Source organism: Erithacus rubecula (assembly GCF_903797595.1).
Source record: "Erithacus rubecula genome assembly, chromosome: 19".
Taxonomy (NCBI): Eukaryota; Metazoa; Chordata; class Aves; order Passeriformes; family Muscicapidae; genus Erithacus; species Erithacus rubecula.
In genome coordinates, this window is record NC_136671.1 from 2,534,077 (window position 1) to 2,548,387 (window position 14,311).

A 14,311-nucleotide genomic window follows, 5' to 3' on the forward strand; every position below is an offset into this window, starting at 1 on the left:
TGAGTTGCATGCTCTCCCTTGAGAGCATTTCTTCCTGTAATTCACAGGAATATGAAATTTCTAGGTTGCAGACTGGTAGGGCAAGTGTGATTTAAAGTCCCTCATTATCTTTAGTGAAGTTAAATTTTTAATATTATAAATGAAAGTAAATGATATCTCTATTATGTCAGAATTGCCTTTAAAACTGGCAGGACGTATGCTGCCAGATATTGCAACATAGTTTGATTTACATGGTGGGAAAATTTTCCTGTTTATGTGTCTTACAAAGTCAATTTAATTGAGATGTCCTTCCCTGTCCATTTCCCTGTCACTCTGCTTGCTCCTACCTGGTGGGGTTTCCCCAGGCAGGTGGCTGCATTTGTTTGATAGTGAAATGCTCCTTTATGCTCAAGTAATAATCCTGGTGTTTATTTTCCTACAGTATGACCAATGCCATTCTGATAGATTTTCTGCTCCATGATACCTTTAGCCAAATGTTGTCCTGTGTTTCTACCTTTGGATTGATTTTTAAGTTACCAGCTAAAAAGTGGCATTTCAATGGCACTGTTTCTGTATTAAGGATGTGGAAAGTGACTGCATTTGTTCTGTACAATGTATTTCTCACGGTAGCCCACAAAGGGCTCAGCTTTCTGTTTTGCAGAAGGAAGCAGTTGCTCAGCTCAGTGAATTAATGAACAAGCTGCTAGCTGACAGTGCATATGCCTTGGATCTTGCTTCTGAAACTTAAAAGGTCACTGAAAAAAAAGTGTTAAACTTCAGTATTGTGTGCTGTAATGTGTGTGAGTGGCTCAGCTGTCTGCTAGGGAAGCCTGCTCATTGTGGCTGGGTTCTGGGTTAGACTGCCCCAGAGGATTACAGAATCCCCATAACTGGAGGCTGCTAACAAAGAGCAGACAAATGTCTCTCCAGCAGGGAGGGAGGCTGATCCTGCCTCACACTGACAGCTGTATCCCCAAGGCCACAGGGGAGCTGCTGCCCCAGGGCAGCCCGTCCAAGCCTCAGGGCTGTCTGGAAAATGGAAAGACACCTGCTCAGGTGGAGCAATTTGCACAGAACATCCGTGGGTATTGTATTCATGTTCTTTCTCACCCTGCCCCAGCCTCAGGTTTCATTCTCTCCCTCTCGTTCCAGGTGCTGCAGGTTTGTGCTGCCACCTTTGCTCAGGCCCTCATGCTCACCTCCAGCCCAGGGCAGCTCTGCTCACTGGGGCCTTGAGTCTGGGAAGAGCAGCTGGGATGTGGCTGGGATGCTCCAGGCTGGCAGCAGAGAGCTGGACACGGTAGGAGCTGGGTGTGGGTGCAGGACATGATCCCTTCCAGGCTCATCCAGGGGTTGCTGCTCCCCGTGGTTACACTGCAAGGGTTTACTTTCTGGGGGAGGGAGAACCATTTGGCAGAAGAATTCCACATTGAAGCTGCTGGAAAACTATTTTATATTATACAGCCACACCACTAGTCTGAAATGTTAGCCACTGAGTTTCCCCTTCTTTGCCCAGTTCAGGGGTAAGCATGATACTCAGCCTAGTTTTAAACACTGCAGTGTTACATTTTATGTGTTGCCAAAGCTGCAATGGAGTCCTGTAATCTTTGTGATCCACACTTAATGAAATGGGCTAGAGAGCTTTCAAGCAGGTATGTTTTTATTGTAGAAAGGTTCATATATTATATTAAATTTGGACTATATTAAAACATAAATGTACTTTACATTAATAATTTAAACAATATTTAAATAAAGCACCAAGTTAACTTGATTTAAGTAACTGATTCAGTTTCCACACTGATTCCTACAAAATCCCACTAATTTCATGCAGTGTTTGAAGAACTGGAGGCCAGAGCTGATTTCTTAGTAAATACAAACTACAGTTCAAGTGCTCTGCACATAAATGGAAACTTGACAAAGTCTGAGATGGGCTGGGTTCTGAAGCAGAACTCCTACAAAAGGATTCATACAGATCTCAACATGGACTGGGTTGCTCAGCTATTTCTCTGCCTTCCATATAAACTATTTCCACACATTCAAGTTGTTTCAGTTTAGTTCTCTGTACTGATTTTAGGTGATGCTGCTTTTACCTTGTAAAACAAGAATCAGCTTTTATTTTGAAACAGCAGTGTTAAATTCCATGCCCCCAGCAAACTCAGCTGAATGCAATTCACACATTCAATGTAATGTAGCCCTACTTTTATCTGAATAAGACCAAAAGAACCTGACAACATAGATACAGGAGATTTTATTTAACATTGTGTACAAAGAAAGGCTACAAATGCCTTAAGACATTTTTCCCCCAAATACAGTTTTTGGATCCCTTTTTCATACCACTTTTCTCAGAAAGTTAAAATAAAAAAAAAAAATCCAGAATGACAATTTTTCCCTTTCCCCTTCTCTTTGGGCCTAAACTGAGAGATGTTTAGCAGTATGGTTTCAACACCTTTCTGTATTGAACTATTAGGATTAGGTTTTCTTTCCCCAAAACAGAGCACTATGAGATACTGAAGCACTAGCAACAGCAGGATAAAATGTCAAAAACTGACTCCCTAACATGGTAGTGTTTAAAATAATGCCAACAGTATTAGCTCTGATGAAACCCAAAATTATCCAAACAATAACAAGTTGTTTGTCTTCTACATCTGATAATTTAGGACTAATTATATAATTTAATTGTATTTATATTTAAATAAATAGTCTTAACTCCTTTCCTTGGAATTCTTCATGGATTATAAACACTTACAATACTAGAGATAAGAACAAACTACACAACTTATATAGGCAAGAGAAGGCTGAGTTTTGGTTTGTTTTTTTTTCTGGACAGACACAGAAAGGACAATATTTCAATGTCCTGCTGTGAGATCATTTTTAAATTCACCATTTTATTGTGATGCTTTTCAGTTATCCCAACACAATAATTCCTTCCCTTCTTTTTGCTACCTTGGTAATCACTTCTGGTACTCCTGAAACATTGGTCCCTGCATAGCTCAGTTTTATCCAGGATTCTGCAAGTTTTGTGTGTGACTGTCAAACCCAAGACAAGACTTTTCTTAGGCTGTGAGAAGCAGTAAAGAAGGCAGGGAATTGAAAAGTCTCTTGTGGAGAAATGACCTTTTGCTATGGCAGCTTTTACATTGCCATCTACTACATATGAAATAGGTTTTAGATACAGATCCCTTTTCAGCTTTTTGTATAATCCCAAATTAGCACTGTCCCTGTTTCTCCCAAAAGGGGACTAAAAGAGAGGAATTTTGAGCTGCTCTAGATCAGCATTTGATCACTTGGTTGGGTGCAGTAAGAAGGAACTCACAGCTGCCTTCTGAGCCCATCACACTGCCCAGGGGAGATGAGAGCACCCAAGCAGCAGCAAGGCTGGACCTGCTGTGACCTCACTTGGGGTCATCTCCAGGAAGCTGCTGGAGCCTCCTTGCAGGCAGGAAGCTGTTTTGTACACAAGCCTGCCCTTTTGTACATCCACAGGGATATAAAATGCCATGTGGTATAAATCATTTCTGCAGATCAGAGAAACAGTTCATCTGTAGAATGTCTCAGATTCTCAGAACATCCTTGCACGAGGAAAAAGACAACAGCAGTTACACAAGCAAAAGCTCTAGTGCAAAATAAAAATTTTCTCTATTCTGGTGAACCATTTTTGACAAGAGGATTTGAACATGATTGTGATTAAGACAAAGCAGTAGGGCAAACACTTCTGCTAGGCTTGGGCACTCTGTAATTATATTAATTCCTAAATATGCTTTAACAACTGTAAATAATACAGTCTTATCTCACAACACAGCCCTGCATGAGCCCAGAACTTCAGCAGTACCTGGTCCATTCTGCACAAGAAGACTGAAAATATTTTAATTATCTCCAGGGCTCTGCTCTGTATCTCTGCTACAAACTGAACCTCTTGGTGTGGTAGTTGCTATAGTGCAGAAAGGTGTGAAGTGGTTCTGTTGGAAAAGGAGGAGTCTGTCTTACTGTGAGGTGAAACATGGCAGCAGGAAAAAAATTATATAAAAACTGCTGCATGTTTTGCAATGGTCTCCAGCAATGCCACTGTAAGATGGCAACACAAAGAGAATCAACAGTGGAGGCAAACTAGGTAATTCAATAATTTTCTAATTCTTGACAAGAGCATTTAAGAATTTGCTTGATCTTAGAAAAATCTAATAATATGGTCACAGAAGGGACAATCAAGACAACACATGCACTCAGGTTTGCTTTGGTCCTCCTGCCCCAACCTTTCTTGTTGTTACAGCTGTTATGGAACTTTATCCTTGCAGCCCAAAACCAGACTTGTGGCTTAAACAATAGTCCAACTTTGTGGTTCTAGGAGCTTTTTCCTTCCTCATGGTGGTGGTTCATCTACATTAACATACAGGCCTATAGCTGCTGCCTCAGGGGGAAATGGTAGAGAGCAAGTGATAAGCTTGGCTTTCTTAGCACTGAACTGTGAATGTTCACTAGCAAGAAAGAGAGGTTGCAGCACATAACAACTGTGAGGCTGCTGTAGCTGAATTCCTGGCATTCTGTATTCCTGTTTATTTACTGGCAAGAGAGCCTTTGCTCAGTTATCTAGGGCATGAGCCACCTTCTGTAACTCAAAATGAGAACTTCATTCTAGTCCCAAGCAATGTGACCTTGAGCAATTCCTAATTTTGCTTCCCTTTTCCATTTGTGTTGGTTTTATTCCCTAAAGATTGTTAAGGAACAGTCTATTAACTGTAAGTGCTTCCTTTATAGCTTCTGTTGATGTTAAGGGCAATCCATGGATTTAATTCTATTCAATTAGAAAGTTCATAGAACACACGTGAACATTTATTTCACCCTAGTTCAGAATGTAGAATTGCTAATACTGGTTCAAGGCTCCAGTCTCTTAGTTGTACAGGCCCTGTGTTAAATGAGGAGAATGGTACCATGTTTATTTTTCACTAATAGTAATAGGACAATATTAGCAAAGTCTACAAAGAAAAACATCCATGGAGTAGAAATTTAAGAGGGCATAAACAAGTGACTACCTACAGGAATTTGATTGTATCTAGGAATTGCCCTTTCAGATTTTTCTTCTTCAAGGAACAGAAGCAAATCCCCCCCCCAAGTTCCTGCACAAATGTATTGGTCTTCTGTTATTACAAGTCCCTGTCATCATGAATTAAAGTAAAAAGAGAAAGGGGAAGTTTTTTCTTAAAATAGTTCCCATTTTATACTAAAATTTCCATAAGAATGCCACATCTGATAAAGTTATCCCAGTAGGTGACCAAGCACTGAAACAAAAGGATTACCTAGTGAGGAATCAGAGAAAGTTGGGGTTTTGCCATCAGACTTTAAACATTTTTAAAACCACATTGGTCAGTTTACATTTTATACACGCTTGAAAGAATGGCACATTAAGGTAAATGAACACATTGTGATGCCTTCCAGTGTTACACAGCTGACAAACTAATCTGGAGATCCACATCTGCAAATAAACTCATAGAAAACTAACAGGAACAACCATAAAACAGTTTTAAACAGGTAAAACTAATAAACTGTAAAACTCCTGCACGTCCCATAAATGTCCTGTGTGGCTGCAGCAGCTCTTGGCCGCGCGGTGCCGACGGTTCCGCGTGTGCAGCAAGGACAGGCACCACACTGCTGGCTTTGCCCTTAGCTATACACTGAAAAATAGCAGCATTAAAGTACAGCCTGAAATAGCTTAGCTACTACCTCACCTTGTTAAAAATGTGCAAGAATAAAGAACACCAGCAGCATTTGAATGGATGCATTTCGATTTGGTTTCTGACACTTCCCTCCTGTACAAAGCATACACAAACACAAAGCTGACTCTGAGCTAGTAACTTATTTCTTGTCCATCTTTGAAAACTGTTCCCTTCATTTGCTTAACTTTTAAAAATTTTCCTTAAAAACCTATTCAGTGTTAAAAAAACCCATGAGAATTTTAAGGTAGTTTCTAAATGCCAGGAAACTGATGCTTATTTCCCCTCCTCAAACTGGAGAGGTACAGACTATCCTAATCACCTGAATTTCCTTAGCTGAAAATTGAAACATTTCAGATTCCTGTTCCTGAAAGCAACATTTGTAGAAAAGTCTCTCCAATACATCAGAAAATCCCCCAGTGCATACATAAAGGGTAACTTTCTGCTGGTTTGCTCTTGTTTTGTTTATATTGTACCTTTGACATAGAAAACTAAAGAGTTCCATTTTCTGACACAGCTCACAAGGGAATGTATAAGAGGAGAAATCAGAAGGCCTTTTCTAAAGCCAAGTTTTGCATTTCCCTTTTTGCTTAAGTATGATAAGGCTTATTAAAAAAAATAAAGTAAAAATAAATCCAAGACACAAAAAAATCCCCCTCCAAATAAACAAAAAAACCCAACCAACACCCCTGGGAAAAAAAAACCAGCATAAATGCCTTTTGGAAATACTTAATTTCTGAAAACATAAGACAATTGGAAAAAAATTAATTGCAAAATTAAAGGAAATTCAATAAATCAATTCTCGTATTTCAAATCAGTCCATTATTTCATCATCAGCAATAAGATCCACTATCTTTTCCAGCCCAAAATTACCAGCTTTGGGGAAAACATATTCACACTTAACAGAAATAATTAACGGGTTAAGTTAAATTAACTTTTTTTCCCTGATCCACATGCCTGCATGTTAGATAACATTACATTAGAACTGAGCATTGTAATGAGAGACTGACAGCAACAGCCTGTCACAGTAACCAAAGCAAAAGCAATTTTTTCATGGTTACATACTATAGATCAGTACTTTAATATTAAAATTAACTTCCTACATAAATAAAAATCAAAAAGTTGGGCAAAAGTAAATTGGCACAGTCATTATGGTATTGCTTTCCAGTTTCAACACTGCAAGGAGCAGCCACAGATTCCAAAGACCAAAGGAAAAGGCTATCACCCAGCACCAGGTGTAGCTTGGGTTTGTCCCTTTTCCATGAAGTCATCAGCAGTGCTCCTGCCTCAGGTCCATGCCCTGAGTGGGAGCAGGCAGGAGTGCAAGGATTGCTGTAGAGCTGCTGGGGAAAAGGGAGAACAAATATAGAGAAACAAACACAGAGAATGCTTTACTGCTCTGCACTACATGGCTCAAGTCAATGGTTTTTCAGGACTGTGACTAATTTTTACCTTCAAACAGGCAAAAAATGAAAATAAAAATTTAAAAAATCAAAACCTTAAGCCTTCAAGTTTCCTTGCCTTCATTCCCTCCCTCCCCCATAAAGCACCTCCTACTACAGACAGTTTTTTCTTTTTTGCAGGTTCAGAAGATGGAATGTCATGGAAATACATACAAGAGAGAAGGAATTTCTAGTTGTACATTACATTACAAAGAGGTTTGCTCCCAGACCTAAGGAGGGAGGGATACTAAGCAATATTAAATTCCTATAAGAATCCTTACAAAGCATGCAAAATATTGATATACTCACAAAATTGAAATTTATATTTGTTCCTTTCTGATTTCGCAACTTCACAGTACAGTAATTTCTAATATTCTGCAGCAGTCAGATTTACAGTGACTACATAATCATTTCCCTTTAATTTTTTTCTATTTGCTTGAAACACTCCTTTGCTTTTTTTTTTTAATTGAGAGTTTGCAGATCACCCATCAGAAAAAGTGCAATTCAGCACAAGAGGAGTTGCTTTCTGTGTCATATTTCCCTGCAAATAATGTTGACAACCTGACCTTACAAATCTTACAAAATCTGTCCCTCCCTCCCCTTTTTGTGCCAATTCCTTCCCTTGTCTTCCAGCTGTACTTTTCTTCTTGCCAGGATGATGATGGACAGATGCCACTAAATGGATGCTGCATAGCTGGGTAGGAGTAGTGGGGGCTGGAATAGTTTAGGAAAATGGCATTGCTCCCACCCCCAGGATGTTTGGCACAGCTGCTTCAGAGCCAGAATGCTGCCTCTGGATACCAGCACTTGGATTCTGCAGTTTCAATTCCCTGGACAAATACTGCTGCCTTTTCCACCCCTGCAGTTTCAACTGATTTAGGGAGGGAAATACAAAATTGGTGTTTGGCCAGACTTTTTGTACTGCTAGATGGAGTTCCACAGAAATTTCTCACTGCTCTTAATTAAAACAGAGTTGGAATTTCTGGAGAATCCACAATGCATGCTACTTGCTAGATTGTCCATAAAGTACATTCGGGATTTTTTTTCAGAGCATTTATATCTATCTGAAAAATACTCTTCTAGAAACAATGCACAAAGCTTCCAATATTCAAGTATCAAAAAAAGAGATGTTCTGATAAAAGTCTGGAGTAAGCAGCCAGCCAAACTGAGAGCCATTGATTTTTTTTTTTAAATCCACAAATTCTTCAATTACTTTTGCAGAGAAAACATATTTTCTTTGGAGTGTTGGGAATTAATAGTCTTCCCAATTAATTTTCATTAAGTTTGGTGGGGTCTAAGGAATTTAGCAATCCATCCTGGATAATATTGCCCCTGCTTTTATAAGCAAAGAAACAACAGAATCACTGTCTGTTATCCTCCCTGCCTCTCTTTAATTTGCTGTATTTATTTATTTTATTTTGTTGAGTCTGTCTTAACCCAACAAAACCCATCAGAAGTGCAACATAGGCAAGAGCAGGGCATCTCCTTCCCTGGGGTGTACAAATATTTCTATGGGAAGGGCTGGGCGAGCTGAAAAACCATATAAAAAACAACAAAAAAACCCAGCCCCCAACCAGATAACAGTTCTAGCTGTACATAAAACTCTGATTTCTTAAGAACCATATTCAAATCAAGACTTGAATTTCTGTGGAGAGAATTTTAGATCCCAGACCCTTTCTCTTCTCCTTCCTCTTGCAAAGCAATGCTATTTTTTGTGGCCTCAAACAGTACTTGAAAAACAGCAGTTATTAAAGACACAGTTGTGATATATCCTTTAACGCCCCCCTCCCAAAAAGGGGTGTCCTATCAAGTGGTCCAGTAGAAATCTTGAAGTTTCTTTATGATAAATTAAATCCATAAAATGAGGAATACCTTCTGTCACATTCCCAACAAGAATAATTGCCACACTCCGTGGTGCTTTTGTCCAAGTGTCTATTGCTCCTTCTAGTGGAGATTCTGCACAGCTCCAGCTCTGCTTCGTTCTGGTTCTACCAGCACCAGGAGCTTTTTCTCCATTCTCTCCAGCTTGTTCTGGTTAACAAACAGCAGAAGCAGTGAGGGCTGGAATCCCCCAGCACAGGAGCAGGCCAGTCCAAGGAAACACCAGTCATCTTTTTCCCAGGGTGATGAGTTATGCCAAGAGCAGTTTGTGTCCTGTTGGTACTGCAGGCACCTACACCTCTGTGGAAAAGAGAATGCTCTGCCTCTTGCTGTCTGGGGTAGGGATAGTCTCTAACTGCAGGAAGTACAGAAGAACTTGAACCTGGAAAGACAAACAACAAGGTAACACTAAAGTCCTGTAAAAATTCATTCTCATCCTGGCTATGTGAGAGCTGGTGATACAGCTTCTCTGGGACATTTAGCAGTTGTGTAATATATGTATAACAGCAATAGAAACAGTAGAACCTGCAGTGCTTCAGAGACATTCTTTTTAGATTCCAGGTGGAACAATGGTGCTGGTGGTTCCAGTACTGAACAAATTAAATCTAGAATTTGCCATTACTCAATGGAGAAATACAAACCAGTTTACTCAACTGACACAGGCTCTGTGCTCTAATCCTCTGCATAGCCTTCAAAGGCAGCAGTGGCCAAAGAATTTTGTTGTGCATCAGTGAAGGTGGTTTAAGTGCTGAGGAGCACTGTGGAAGCACTGCCAATTCTTTTATCCCAGGCCAGCAGCATGGTGCTGGGACACAGCTCCCCAAAAACTCTTCCCATGCATGAGCAGACACAGGATGCACACACTCAGACATCCCTTCACGAAAATCTGTATTCATACAGATGAAAATTGACCTGCCTGAAGGAACACTGTTCTACAGACAGGCTAAAATGTCTGTGTGAGGGCAAAAGTTCTTTTATGACTATCAAAAAAATGACCATGAAAACCCCGCAGGGTTGCTGAGCAGGCCTGCCACAGAACTGTGCTTCCCCAGAAAGTATCTTCACAAGATGGAATGGCACATTCAGGACTTTACCTGGGACATGACTTCTAGTGACCAGCTGTCAGTCATTGTGATGGGCTGGGTTGGGTTAGCAGGGATTTTACTGTCCTTCTCCGAAGGTCTGAGCAGTGTTGGTCCAAAGACAGTGGCAAGATTATGCAGGGACATCTTGTTCACACTTTCCCTCTCAGCAACCCTGGGAGAAGAAACAATGCACAAAGCAGACTTTCATAAATATCTGAGTTTTATAAATGAGAAACTGAGGCACAAAGTTTAAAAAATTTGCCCAAGAGTAGAAAAGTCTGCAGCAGAAACACAAGCAAAGCCCAATTTCCTGGATTTTAATCCAGAATCTCAATCACAAGATGATCTTTTATGTCTCCAGGGACAGTCTGGTATGTACAACATACTTATGCAAATCAACACATTGGGCAAGCATTAAGCCAGCTTATTGCATTAATGTCAAATGCATGGCAATACTTTTTCACAGTTACAAGCATACTACAAAGACAGACAAAATCAGAAAGACTTGACTACAAAAGGAAACTGTAGTTAGGCAAAGTGATGGAATTTAAAAAATAGACCATACTGGATTTTCAGACACCTTCTGAGATAGGGTTCCCTACACTTTAAATAAGGCCAAAGCTTCATGATTCATACAAAAACCTTCCCTGGTCTTTGTGTCCAGATGCAGGTGCAGTCTAAGTGACATTGCAGCAGGAATTTGCATTTGTGATAGACAAGCCCTGGACTCTTTTGTTACCCCTTTCCTCCAGTTCTAATCCTTTTTCAGTATGAGTGGGAATGGAATTCAGGATTTACTGCCTCACTAAATGAGTATGAGACAATAGTTATCTGATGAGCATTCACAGCAGATCAGCAAATACTTCTTCATTTCTGTGATTCAGCAGGTATTTAAAGAAAAGGCTCCACTTTTCCAAATAGCCAATGCTTTACACATTAAATGCATTCCTCAAGGAATCACACATTACCTTTTTAAATGGTCCAGAAGGAAAAGGAATGTCACAAGGTTGGGTTCTGGAAGTGATAGCAACAGATTCAACATACAGCTCTCCTTTGCAACAGGATCTGAAAGTGCTACAAGACAAAAAACAAGATGTCACTACAGGCAGAGAGTTAGAATGACTGACTGAGCCACGTCCCAGAACAGCCAATATGGATGGTCCCAAAAGGACTGTGACTGCATCATCATAGGCTGGGAAGTCAGAGTTGCACATCAATAACCCACAGCATCTCGTTCCTTTATTTCACAAATGCATTAAGAATCCTTTTCTCTCAAGCAGTTCAAGTGTTTTGAGTCTTTCAGTCCTTGATGTATTTCTCTGCATCAATATAAGGTGAGGTACATATCCCCCCTCCCCCAAAGGGGGTTTCCCTGGAGCCTGCCTGGCAGTGAGTGTGCACAGCCCCAGCAGGCAGGCTGGCATGAGCCACAGCCTGGGTCTGCAGCTTGCAGAACAGCACAGCAAGCAGCCATAGTGGGAAGGCAATGCCATTCTGAGCTCCACTCCCCTCACAGCTCCTTCAGGCTTCTGTCCAACACTGTAAATAGAGGTTTATGGTTTATTACCGAGAGCTCCTGTGCTGCACCTACCGATGCCCTCAGCAAAGTTGGGGTACAGTTCATCTGTGAAGAGGGGTTCTGGCAGCTCCCGGAAGTACAGCTTGAGCGTGCCTGCAATGGCATTGACGTCCATCTCGCTCATCATCACCGACACATCCTTGTTATCTGACGGGAGAGCACAGCAAGGGTAAAGGAACTGCTGCCCTTGCATTCCTTCTTTCCCTTGCTTTGGCTCTGTTTATCTTTTGTCTCTGCCCAAATAGCTGGGAGTTTTCCTGTTTACATTTCTCTGGATTAAATCAGCAACCTTCCAGCTGAGAAGTGCTGTACAAATGACTGCAAACACTTCATTGCTTTGCATAAAGCCAGGGAACCTCACCCTCCCAGGACTAGCTGTGCTGTGCCAGTGACACCAGCCTGATCTGAACAAGCCCTACTTGACTGTATTTATATGCAGTTCAACTTTCAATACTGACAGCAGTTGTTATTCCAATTCCCTGCCTCTAACAGCTTAGAATAAGAGATTCTGAGATTCTCTAACTACCCACTGAGTGTAGCTAAGGCAATTCAGGGCTTATATTTTAGTTTTGTTAGTATTAAGAACAACAAAACCACCCTCTCTCCCTAAGCTGAACACCAACCAGCACTGGTTCCATAAAGCAGTGAAAGCCAGCATTTAATAGAAATGAAAAAAGTTGTTTTCCAAACAGTGAAAGACCCTTACTTGCACTAGCACCTTTCATCAGTGGTTTTTGATAGCTTGGGGTGATTGAAAAGAAAACATGAGAAGGAAATTTCACTAAAAACTGAAGGAAAACTGCAGGGAGGGTGAATTTAGATGTCTGGTACAGGTCTTCAGACTTTTGGAGTGTGGCTTGAACAGTTCTTGGACCATCACAAGGAAGCTGGAAGTAGGGCAAAATTTCACTTTTTGTACATCAGCAATTTGGAAGCATTTCACCTGCCTGATCTCAGGTGCCTTTTGGGACAATCAGGCCACTCTTTTAAATGTAGCACCAGTAAGGAGCCTCTTTCAGCCCAAGATCAAAGGGAGCTTTGCAGAGGTTGCTCAAAGTGACCTAATTTTCTAAGCCTGTGCACATCAGTCCAGATGGAGTTAGGGAGAGAAGCCCTGAACCAACCCTTTTCATAAATACCCCTCCTAGTTCTAAGGAGCATTGGCTTTCACAAAACATTCTTTATTTTAAGGACTTCTATTCATTTGGACACCTCACAACAGTGAAGAAATTATGACTTCTGATTAGTGATGTTTCCCCCCAGAGAAGTGTCTGCCATTCACAAAGATTTGGCAATGCAGGTAAAGCCATCATTTCATATCTGCTGGGAAGAATGAAAAAAGGTATGGCTTGGTACAAGGATCCATCCTGTTGTAAGTCCTGGGCTGTATCAGTAAATAAAATATGCAGCCAGGGTTAAAATTATTTTCCCTGAGTGAGAATCTCTACTTCTTAATGCTTCTTGTGCAGCATAAGATTAAAAACAGCACAGCCACCTGACAGGGAGCTGAGGCAGGTTCCCCCAGAGCAAAGGGAAGACTGAGACACAAGTACTTACTGACATCAAAGGCAGCTTTCAAAGCCTGGATGTCGGTTGCGACCCCGGAGACGCGGTAGATGCCCACCTCGTCCATGCCGCGCCGCTCGATCTCCTCCACGCACTGCCGCACGATGTACGGCACCTTCGACCTCTCCCTCCTGAACACAGCCACACACAGAGCTCAGCTCAGCCAGCCAGCAGCACCAGCACCCCAGCTGCTCCCTGTGCAAACCTCTTCTGGAAAATGGGCTGGCAGTCAGGAAAAACTCCTTTGGAGACTGGAGAGGGTTTTCTGACTGTCTCAGCCTGGCTCTGGCTGTTCTGCAGCTTCCCTGAGCACTTGAGCTCTTGGCCAGGTCCCAGTGCCCCTAGAGCCTGTGACTCTGCCCAGGTAATCAGAGGATTCCCAAACAGCCCCTGGATGCATAGCAACTCTATTACTTTCAAACTCATGCAATTCCATGGGGAGGAAATACCACACTTCCCAAACCATACAACAGAACAAACAGGTTTCTGCTGGCAAATGATTCATGACAAAAGATCAGGGGTTAAAATAATACAATGGGATCCAAAGACCTTGAACATTTTTGATTATGGAAAGGAAACACCACTGTTCAGCGACTCTGGAAATTTGTGACCATGTCAGCTAACTACAGAGAAGGCAAGGGCAAGGGGGATTTCCGGAATTCAGAGGAGTGATAGGCTGTCAGTAAACAGCCTGTGTGCACAGTGGTTTTTATCTCTGCAAAAAATGAAGCTCAGAGATTGTAAAGCATCTCCTGTCTGCAGCCACATCTACATTCCTACACAAGTGGAGCAGGCTGGACTGCCAAACCCCTCAGGGGAACATGGGCAGGTGCACCCCACTGGCCAATTGTCTTCCTGAACCACAAGGGGACAAACGTGACCCGTGAGCTCACTTGGTGACAATCGCAATCTTGACCCCAAACACTCCTGTCTGCTTGCGGGACGGCATCCTTTTGAGGCTGAACTCCCGACTGGTGAACTTCACTGACAGCTTCACTTCCACCTGAACCAAAGACAACAGCTGTTACTTTAAACATTCTCTTTTCTGGTTTTTCTTTCTTTCATGCTGCAGTGAAG

At 41.5% G+C, this 14,311-nt stretch overlaps 1 protein-coding gene and 1 long non-coding RNA gene across 2 annotated transcripts in view; one reads left to right on the forward strand and one right to left on the reverse strand.

The window, feature by feature from the left end:
* The first annotated feature begins 552 nt into the window (after nt 1-552).
* LOC306810373 lies at nt 553-7,389 on the forward strand. Its single transcript, XR_013776448.1, has 3 exons — nt 553-730; nt 1,132-1,279; nt 7,265-7,389. It is a non-coding gene; the product is annotated as an uncharacterized lncRNA (long non-coding RNA).
* Nucleotides 2,213-14,311, reverse strand: part of BCR (BCR activator of RhoGEF and GTPase) — a 105,801-nt gene continuing 93,702 nt past the window's right edge. The window contains exons 18-23 of the mRNA XM_079322758.1: nt 14,128-14,237; nt 13,226-13,365; nt 11,681-11,815; nt 11,058-11,163; nt 10,099-10,261; nt 2,213-9,386 (exon numbers count right to left, since the gene is read on the reverse strand). Of these exons, the coding sequence (XP_079178884.1) occupies nt 9,297-9,386; nt 10,099-10,261; nt 11,058-11,163; nt 11,681-11,815; nt 13,226-13,365; nt 14,128-14,237 (744 nt within the window). The 3' untranslated portion in view covers nt 2,213-9,296. The remainder of the gene's footprint in view (nt 9,387-10,098; nt 10,262-11,057; nt 11,164-11,680; nt 11,816-13,225; nt 13,366-14,127; nt 14,238-14,311) is intronic.